The following is a 10,000-nucleotide window of genomic DNA, read 5'->3' as shown; positions in this document are numbered from 1 at the left end:
CCTCATGGGTGGAATGTTAATATTTGTAAATAATTTTTTACAACATTTTTGTTGAAAATCCGTTGTTTCTATGTCAAACGGTTTTGTTATATTTCAGTCTTCTGTGATCCATAGAAATTGTAGTATTGGGATAAAATGTAATACATTTCAGCTCTATATCTGACATGGTACAGGTGTCTTCTTTTTAAAGCCCATAATCATGTGTGTGAGGTGTATACTTTTGTTTCAGAGTAGATTTGTTTAAGACTACCGAGAAACACTCTGTGTGACACTGATTTAGCCCACTGCAGTAAAAAGCTCTGCACGCTGCCTCAAAGGACAGGTGTTCGTCCTTTAGTTGGGAGATCTAGTATCATCTTCTTAACTGCCATTATATTGCCTTTATTTGTAGTCAGTGGTTTTGCAGAAGCTTGTGAAGCGACTTGCCGCCGGTACATAGCATAAGTGAAAAATATACGCAAAAGTCTTCAAAAGCTGTATTAACATCAAGCTATTAGAATAAACATTGTTGTTTCTTTGAACACTCTCTTTTCTTGTTCCTCAAGGAAGGATATCTCTAACCAATGTCGCCGAGCGAAAAGACAAGATGAGGCTGGGGATGACCCTGACAACCAACCCCAAAGACAACAGCTTTGTGGTTAGTGGTGAACACACAGTCTATCAAAAGTATGGTGCCATCATGTGTGGTTTTCACAGAGACTAACTTGGTGGTCAATTTCAGGGGTACGTGACGAACAGTGGAGGCTGCTGAGGGGAGGACGGCTGAAAATAATGGCTGGAACGGAGCGAATGGAATGGCATTAAACCATGTGTTTCATGTATGTGAAACCATTCCACCAATTCCGCTCCAGCCATTACCAAGAGCCCGTCCTCCCCAATTAAGGTACCACCAACCTCCTGTGGTGAAGAACCCAAAAAAATAAACTGTTCCTGTTGACCTTTTCATCCAACGTAGGCCCATGGTACACAGTACATGTCTCAGGGTGGTCTTGCTGTGCTAATTGTGTTTTATTGTGCGTTGTATAGGCCTGTGGACCCCTATGGTCCTATGAGTGTGGCAGCAGGGTGGTCTTGCTGTGCTGATTGTGTTTTATTGTGTGTTGTATAGGCCTGTGGACCCCTATGGTCCTATGAGTGTGGCAGTTCATACTACAGCACTGGGATATGCTCCCGGGTCAACGCCAGCTTCAAATTCTCCAAAACCATAGCTCCAGCCTTCCAGAGTAAGTACAGAGCACTTCCCTTTCCTGTTTGGCAATGTTTTATGGATCTCATTCCATAAGTATAAGTCATTATTGATTCTAATGCATTATACTGTTTCCCATTGCTCAACCGTAAAGGTTGCATTGACGGTGCACTCAAGACATTATTTTTTGTCTTTCTCTGCTAGGGTGCGAGACCTACATGGACATAGTGATTGTTCTGGATGGTTCCAACTCCATCTACCCCTGGACGGAGGTGCAATCCTTTCTTATCAACATTCTACAGAAGTTCTACATCGGACCAGGCCAGATACAGGTGAGTTATGGGAAATGTGTCACTCTGGCTAACCTGGTTGAATTAAATGATGCCTGAAGTTTTCATGATTCAACTCCAGGCCTGGACTGCCAAAGAATGAAGTTGTCTAAGTCTAAGTTGCTGATTAGTGGAAAGAAAACCAGACGTGATTTGTCCCTCCAGACCTGGAGTTAAACATGTCATAATGCATGTGCGTGATGTTGTCCAGGTTGGAGTGGTGCAGTATGGGGAGAAGGTGGTGCACGAGTTCCATCTGAATGACTACAAGTCAGTGGAGGAGGTGGTGAAGAGAGCAAGCAACATCCACCAGCGAGGCGGAGAGGAGACCAACACGGCACTCGGCATCAACGTCGCTCGGTAAAACTCCCCAACTGATATGAAACTACATCAGCAATATCCCTAATATTAAATCAGTTTAGAATTTAAAGTTGTCTATCTATTGTATCTTACAACAAATACAACAATAATGACATACAGTAAAGTATGGTAAAATGACATTAGGTAATAGTAATAGAAGAATATAACAAAACTTTAAACACTGTAACTTTATTCTGGAGTTATTATTCAAACCCCACTTTTTGGATATAAACTTTTAACCTTTCAAATATGAATTGAATAAATCACATGCCACAGCTCAGAAGCATTCAAGCGAGGAGCCCGACGAGGCGCCAAGAAGGTGATGATCGTGATAACTGACGGGGAGTCACATGACAGCCCTGACCTTCAGCAGGCCATTGAGGACAGCGAGAAGGATGGCATCACCCGCTACGCCATCGCTGTGAGTCACCCTCTCTGTCTCCTTCCTGTCCTCTCTCCCGCTACGCCATCGCTGTGAGTCACCCTCTCTGTCTCCTTCCTGACCTCTCTCCCGCTACACCATCGCTGTGAGTCACCCTCTCTGTCTCCTTCCTGTCCTCTCTCCCGCTACGCCATCGCTGTGAGTCACCCTCTCTGTCTCCTTCCTGTCCTCTCTCCCGCTACACCATCGCTGTGAGTCACCCTCTCCGTCTCCTTCCTGTCCTCTCTCCCGCTACGCCATCGCTGTGAGTCACCCTCTCTGTCTCCTTCCTGTCCTCTCTCCCGCTACACCATCGCTGTGAGTCACCCTCTCTGTCTCCTTCCTGTCCTCTCTCCCGCTACGCCATCGCTGTGAGTCACCCTCTCTGTCTCCTTCCTGTCCTCTCTCCCGCTACGCCATCGCTGTGAGTCACCCTCTCTGTCTCCTTCCTGTCCTCTCTCCCGCTACACCATCGCTGTGAGTCACCCTCTCTGTCTCCTTCCTGTCCTCTCTCCCGCTACACCATCGCTGTGAGTCACCCTCTCTGTCTCCTTTCTCTCTCCCGCTACGCCATCGCTGTGAGTCACCCTCTCCGTCTCCTTCCTGTCCTCTCTCCCGCTACACCATCGCTGTGAGTCACCCTCTCTGTCTCCTTCCTGTCCTCTCTCCCGCTACACCATCGCTGTGAGTCACCCTCTCTGTCTCCTTCCTGTCCTCTCTCCCGCTACACCATCGCTGTGAGTCACCCTCTCTCTCTCCTTTCTCTCTCCCGCTACACCATCGCTGTGAGTCACCCTCTCTGTCTCCTTTCTCTCTCCCGCTACACCATCGCTGTGAGTCACCCTCTCTGTCTCCTTCCTGTCCTCTCTCCCGCTACGCCATCGCTGTGAGTCACCCTCTCTGTCTCCTTCCTGTCCTCTCTCCCGCTACACCATCGCTGTGAGTCACCCTCTCTGTCTCCTTTCTCTCTCCCGCTACACCATCGCTGTGAGTCACCCTCTCTTTCTCCTTTCTCTCTCCCGCTACACCATCGCTGTGAGTCACCCTCTCTGTCTCCTTTCTCACTCCCGCTACACCATCGCTGTGAGTCACCCTCTCTGTCTCCTTTCTCTCTCCCGCTACGCCATCGCTGTGAGTCACCCTCTTTGTCTCCTTCCTGTCCTCTCTCCCGCTACACCATCGCTGTGAGTCACCCTCTCTGTCTCCTTCCTGTCCTCTCTCCCTTGTTTTTCAACTGCCGTTGCTCTGATGTCAAAAAGTTATCAAAATATCATAAACCACAAAATGTAAACATAAGTGGAGATACCTGGTTATTTTTGGAGGCATGAAGCAATGTTACGGTAGCTAGCAAAGAGAGAAGGAGTGGTAACTAACTAGCTAACTGCCAATAAGTGAATTGGTTCACCCAACATTTAACTAACTAGCACAATTAACTGACAGCTAGCAAGTAGGCTAGCTATAGTTATTAAATGTATTTACAGTTAGTCAGCTGCTGCATCTACTCTCTTTTGCTAGCTACCATAATACTGCTATGTGCCTCCATAATGACAAGGTGGCTACAGTTAATGTCAGACAATGTTAACTTTTTGTGGTTTGGGACATATACACTTTTAACGCACATTGGGATGTGACTTCATGGATGTGATGTGAGCTTCACCAGTGCTCGAAAGAGTACAGAGGTTTATACAGAGCTCAAACTGTTAAGTGCCCTCTCAGAACGTATACACAGCCAGCCAAGTGGTTGAAGGTGTGAATGATCTTTCCTAGCCCACAGAACACTTTGATTGATAGCGCTTTGGCACGGGGTTCTCCTGAGCTTATTCAGCCCATAGATGATGAGGTGAGGGGGCCCAGTCAAACCAGGCCATGGGCATCTGAGAAGAGAAGGGAGGTGCCGAGTTCATTTGGTTGCTGACAGCTGGAATTTGTGACAGCAGGCAGCAGGGACACGGTCCACCAAAGGATTGGAAGTTGGAACCACCCTTCTCTGGTTAAACTTCTAAGTCTATCTAAAGTGTGCCAGTTTTCAAACCCATTGGTTTGTGTGGGCAACAGGATTTTTGAGTCACAGTTCATATGTGAGATGGCTCTATCTAGGGCACTCTACAGCAAAGTCTGGTGATTGATGTCTCTGCCTGATTGTCCCTAGGTGCTTGGCTACTACAACCGGCGTGGAATCAACCCAGAGGCATTCCTGAATGAAATCAAGTATATCGCCAGTGACCCCGATGACAAGCACTTCTTCAAGGTGACTGACGAGTCTGCCTTGAAGGACATTGTGGACGCGCTTGGGGATAGGATCTTCAGTTTGGAAGGTAGGGTATTCCATATAATGCTGTAAAACAACCATCTGTAAAGACAGCCACAACATTTAGGCATTACTCTGAGGTAGGTCATTGAGTTATACACTCAGCCCATTCTAGACTGTGATGTTCTACAAGCCAACATGTACAACGACTATATCAATGTGTTAGAAATGTCTATACCACCATGACCCTACTACTACGCTTATGGCTAAAACACCTTTGGATTCTATGCTGTCCTGTGAACTAGACCCAAGTCACCTTTGGATTCTATGCTGTCCTGTGAACTAGACCAAAGTCACCTTTGGATTCTATGCTGTCCTGTGAACTAGACCAAAGTCACCATTGGATTCTATGCTGTCCTGTGAACTAGACCCAAGTCACCTTTGGATTCTATGCTGTCCTGTGAACTAGACAAAAGTCACCTTTGGATTCTATGCTGTCCTGTTAACTAGACCCAAGTCACCTTTGGATTCTATGCTGTCCTGTGAACTAGACCCAAGTCATTTCTTCTTCCTGAACTCACCTGGTCTTCCTCTACAGGGACCAATAAGAACGGGACGGCCTTTGGCCTCCAGATGTCCCAGGCTGGCTTCTCTTCACACTTTGTGGAGGTGAGTTCCCCCCCACCCCCACACACACACACGTCTGCACTTTCTTCTACTTTTGACAGGTTTCCATTCCTCCATCCCATCCCTCACTCTCCAGGCCCCCAGGAGGGCCTGCTGTGTGGCCCCAGAGGCTGAGGTCATCCTGATTTAGGGGCCCCACACTGACGAGACAGGCCTTCCAGAGATGGGAATAAAACACTGTTAAGTCTCCAAGGAGTCATATCGTAGCAGAGAAGGCTCAGAGAAGGTCTCACGAGAGAGTTGTAAAACGTTGGGGTGTTTTTCCTGGAAGTTTTGGTTGCATTCAGACTTGATAGGGGCAGGTGTGTTGGCTTTGGGCTTGACACAGCTGAAGAGGTATCCGCAAGTGTCTGTCCAACTCCTGTTTTCTACTGTACCTGCTGTCCCCATCCTCCCCCATGTACCTGCTGTCCCCATCCTCCCCCATGTACCTGCTGTCCCCATCCTCCCCCATGTACCTGCTGTCCCCATCCTCCCCCATGTACCTGCTGTCCCCATCCTCCCCCATGTACCTGCTGTCCCCATCCTCCCCATGTACCTGCTGTCCCCATCCTCCCCCATGTACCTGCTGTCCCCATCCTCCCCCATGTACCTGCTGTCCCCATCCTCCCCCATGTACCTGCTGTCCCCATCCTCCCCATGTACCTGCTGTCCCCATCCTCCCCCATGTACCTGCTGTCCCCATCCTCCCCCATGTACCTGCTGTCCCCATCCTCCCCCATGTACCTGCTGTCCCCATCCTCCCCCATGTACCTGCTGTCCCCATCCTCCCCCATGTACCTGCTGTCCCCATCCTCCCCCATGTACCTGCTGTCCCCATCCTCCCCCATGTACCTGCTGTCCCCATCCTCCCCCATGTACCTGCTGTCCCCATCCTCCCCCATGTACCTGCTGTCCCCATCCTCCCCCATGTACCTGCTGTCCCCATCCTCCCCCATGTACCGCTCTTCATTTATTTTTTCTCTCTCCATCTGCGTCCCAGATTCAGGTTTGCTGACGCAATAGCTTTGATTTTACAGTTCCACGCTACAGTTGAAGTACAACCTGACTAGGGAACAATAAATATATTCCTTTTTCTTAAAACAATAAATAGGGAAACTGCAGCTGGGTGACTGGGATGGCTGGAAATTCCGTACTCCAGAAGGCTGGATTCCAGGGATAGCACTTTCTCAACAAAGGCAACCCGAGTGTTGAGAGTAGGATAACTTGTTGGAAAGACTTCAGGAACCTTAAAGGAGAAAAACTGTCCCAAAAGACCAGATGGTTTTGTTGAATGTGGAGTTTGCCAGCTTGATTCTGCTCAAGTCCTACATACCCAGACATCCTATTCTCCAATGCAGTCCAGCTAGCCAGATATCTATTTATTTGTTTATTGCTATGGCTTGCTCCATCTCAGAGTAATAATGTTGAAAAGTGATTCCCAGATATAAGGCATTGTTTTACACACAGTTGTGTGTGTAAATGACCGCAGGTTGGACGATGAGAATGGACATGCTCCAGGTCGTCTTTATTGCAGTTTTTCAGATCACAACAAGCCTGGAGAGGTGTATAACATCTCTGGAGTCACATTCATTAGGTACAGCGATCTTCTGAGATGCACAACTATTTAAAAAGAAGACGATGGCCAGGAACGCCACCATTGGCTCTACTAAGTCTTAATAAATACAAATATCTCTTGGCCAGCATCACAACCATTTTGCCACAGAACTGGCTAGCTTCACTGTCGCTATGCCCAGTTAGAGAAACCAACCAACCCAGTGCTCAGCATGGTACAGCCATGTCCTTATGTACACTGGCACTAGAAATAGGTCACAAGTTTATGAAGTCGGGATTATTTGGGGCTCAATCACCATGGAAACGGTGTGCACCACCACCAAAACAGATACCCACAGAGTCTAGCACCACACAGCTGTCAGAAACTGACGTAGGGTCAGTCTGTGAAATCAGTCGCTCAGTAAGCTAGACGTTTCCATGTCCCAGGAAGCGGTCGAGAAGTAGTCCAAGAGTGTTCCGTCAGTCGTATGCTAACAGGTAGCTAACCTATGGAAAATGTGCCATCTACATATAATGCGTGGCTGGGCAGAGATTAGCCTCGGGGGAACACTGTAATTATAAAACTGAGTAGGACGAACAAAATGTCCACCGTCGAAGACTTGCCGGCCCGTACGCTGTCTTCTTCTCACGTGCTTGTGGTTACTGGTGACAGTGTTTGTTTGGTAACACAGACTTAAAAATGCCCCTACTGTAACCTATGATGATGATGAACCTGTAACGTTTCTCATCAACATTATTTCATATTACGTAGTGTGCTGCATACAGGTGATGGAATACTTGTTTGTGTGTGAGAGAGAGCGTTTGGCTAAACGCTTTAATAATTTGGAGGATCCATGCAAGCTTAATTTATTATCCTCTCAAATGTCTCCAATGGCTTTTAAAATCCATTTGGGAGGAGAATGAAGGAAAATATAATGAATGTGGCTAGGCAGACTTACGTTTTGACTCATTTATTGTTTTTTAAGCTATTGTTGGCAGAAAGCGTGAACGGCCATCAAACTCTTAATGCAGACATGTCTGGGTGGAGTTTCTGCAAAAATATCTGTGCTGGAGTCTGGGGACTAGAGGGTGGCTGGGGATTGTAGCCTGGGGACTAGAATGAGGTTGGGGATTGTAGCCTGGGGACTAGAATGAGGTTGGGGATTGTAGCCTGGGGACTAGAATGAGGTTGGGGATTGTAGCCTGGGGACTAGAATGAGGTTGGGGATTGTAGCCTGGGGACTAGAGGGAAGCTGGGGATTGTAGCCTGGGGACTAGAGGGAAGCTGGGGATTGTAGCCTGGGGACTAGAGGGAAGCTGGGGATTGTAGCCTGGGGACTAGAGGGAAGCTGGGGATTGTAGCCTGGGGACTAGAGGGAAGCTGGGGATTGTAGCCTGGGGACTAGAGGGAAGCTGGGGATTGTAGCCTGGGGACTAGAGGGAAGCTGGGGATTGTAGCCTGGGGACAAAAGTAAGGATGATTTGATTTAGAGAGAAAGGATTAATTTATCATCATCATCATCCTGTGTACTCATCACCTTCTCCATTTCACCTTCAATACATGCACACACACACACACACACACACACACACACACACACACACACAATGTCACAATATGTTTTTATGTTCACACTAAGTGCCTGTCTGCTGTCTGTCCCTACAGGATGGGATCCTGGTGGGGGCACCGGGGGCCTACGACTGGAATGGAGCTGTCCTGAAGGAGACCCGACAGGGGAAGGTGGTCCCACTCAAGTCCTCCTACTCACAGGAATTCCCAGAGGAGCTGAAGAACCACGGCGCCTACCTAGGTGAGGGAGGAATTGACGATCTAAAGGATTGTTCACAGAGGTGTTTGGTTTGGGTAGATCCCTCATCCTCTATCTTCCACCTCTCCCCTCCTTCTCTCTATCCCCTATCTCCATCTTCCACCTCTCCCCTCCTTCTCTCTATCCCCTATCTCCATCTTCCACCTCTCCCCTCCTTCTCTCTATCCCCTATCTCCATCTTCCATCTCTCCCCCTTCTTCTCTGGATAGACAGGCACAGGGAAACCCCAGTGGTTTAGCACCAGGCCTCGCTGCAGCCCTATCTAGAAACCAGTCCACTGCTCCATCGCTTCCCACTGCACTCCATCCCACTCCACCTCATCCCACCCTATCCCACTCTACCCTACCACCGCTCCTCCTGCCTGTACGGCCCTCTGCTTTTCCCATCAGCCGCTGGCCTGCCTGCCTGCCCACAGAAGCCATTCCAGCCTCATTATGGAATATGGGGCAGAGGCATGAGTCTGGACATGCTCACTGAGAGAGGGATGGGGAAAGGAGGAAGACAGAGAAGAGAGAGAGAGAGAGAGAGAGAGAGACAGAGAGAGAGAGAGAGAGAGAGAGAGAGAGAGAGAGAGAGAGAGAGAGAGAGAGAGAGAGAGAGACAGAGAGAGAGACAGAGAGAGAGACAGAGAGAGAGACAGAGAGAGAGACAGAGAGAGAGAGAGAGAGAGAGAGAGAGAGAGACAGAGAGAGAGAGAGAGAGAGAGAGAGAGAGAGAGAGAGAGAGAGATAGAGAGACCCTAGTGAGGCCATTGAACTTTGTTTCTAAACAAAGTCGACAGGATAGTTGCTTTTTATAAATCAGGTTTGGCTCATGCAGTTCATACAACCCAACCAGAGGGATTACAGTGGCCTATGGTGAATCACGCACATGCACACGCACACACACACACACACACTGGTATGCCTTTATTTGACCCATTTGATCGTGATGTTGCGCAGAGAAGAGAGTGTGGGTTTCACCACACACTGCAACAACTAGTTGACATTCCTCCCAGATATTATATGAGGAACAGGCTTTGTGCTTCAGTGATCTGTGGAAACAGTTCAAGACAACTGGGCAATGAAATGGGAATACATAGGAGGTCAACAAAAACTGAGAGTGTGACAGATAGGAGAACATTAGGCTGATTTAGCAATTATGAGAATCCTCAATCACTGGGTTTAGTGAAAACACTGGCTTTCAATAATTAATGATTTAATCATTTGGACTCAAAAAGTGTGTGTGTGCATGTGTGCGTGTGTGTGTGTCCAGGTTACACAGTAACATCAGTGGTGTCGGCCAGGAACGGTCGACTGTACGTGGCCGGGGCACCGCGGTTCAACCATACTGGCAAGGTCATCATCTTCACCCTGAAGAACACTGGTAACCTCACCATCCTGCACTCCCTCAAAGGACAACAGGTAG

General features: G+C 48.3%; 1 protein-coding gene across 1 annotated transcript in view; it reads left to right on the top strand.

Annotated features, from left to right (window-relative positions):
• Window positions 1-9,991, top strand: part of LOC311125815 (integrin alpha-11-like) — a gene marked incomplete at its 3' end in the record, with an annotated part of 39,411 nt that extends 29,420 nt beyond the window's left edge. The window contains exons 4-12 of the mRNA XM_084199847.1: window positions 546-637; window positions 1,109-1,223; window positions 1,391-1,518; window positions 1,727-1,875; window positions 2,152-2,296; window positions 4,446-4,611; window positions 5,143-5,213; window positions 8,431-8,575; window positions 9,848-9,991. Of these exons, the coding sequence (XP_084055973.1) occupies window positions 546-637; window positions 1,109-1,223; window positions 1,391-1,518; window positions 1,727-1,875; window positions 2,152-2,296; window positions 4,446-4,611; window positions 5,143-5,213; window positions 8,431-8,575; window positions 9,848-9,991 (1,155 nt within the window). The remainder of the gene's footprint in view (window positions 1-545; window positions 638-1,108; window positions 1,224-1,390; window positions 1,519-1,726; window positions 1,876-2,151; window positions 2,297-4,445; window positions 4,612-5,142; window positions 5,214-8,430; window positions 8,576-9,847) is intronic.
• Window positions 9,992-10,000: the final 9 nt, after the last annotated feature.

The sequence above is a fragment of the Coregonus lavaretus genome (assembly GCF_964263955.1).
Source record: "Coregonus lavaretus genome assembly, contig: HAP1_SCAFFOLD_2344, whole genome shotgun sequence".
Classification (NCBI taxonomy): Eukaryota; Metazoa; Chordata; class Actinopteri; order Salmoniformes; family Salmonidae; genus Coregonus; species Coregonus lavaretus.
The sequence above is the reverse complement of the archived record's forward strand: the minus strand, read 5'-3'. Positions and strand labels throughout refer to the sequence as shown.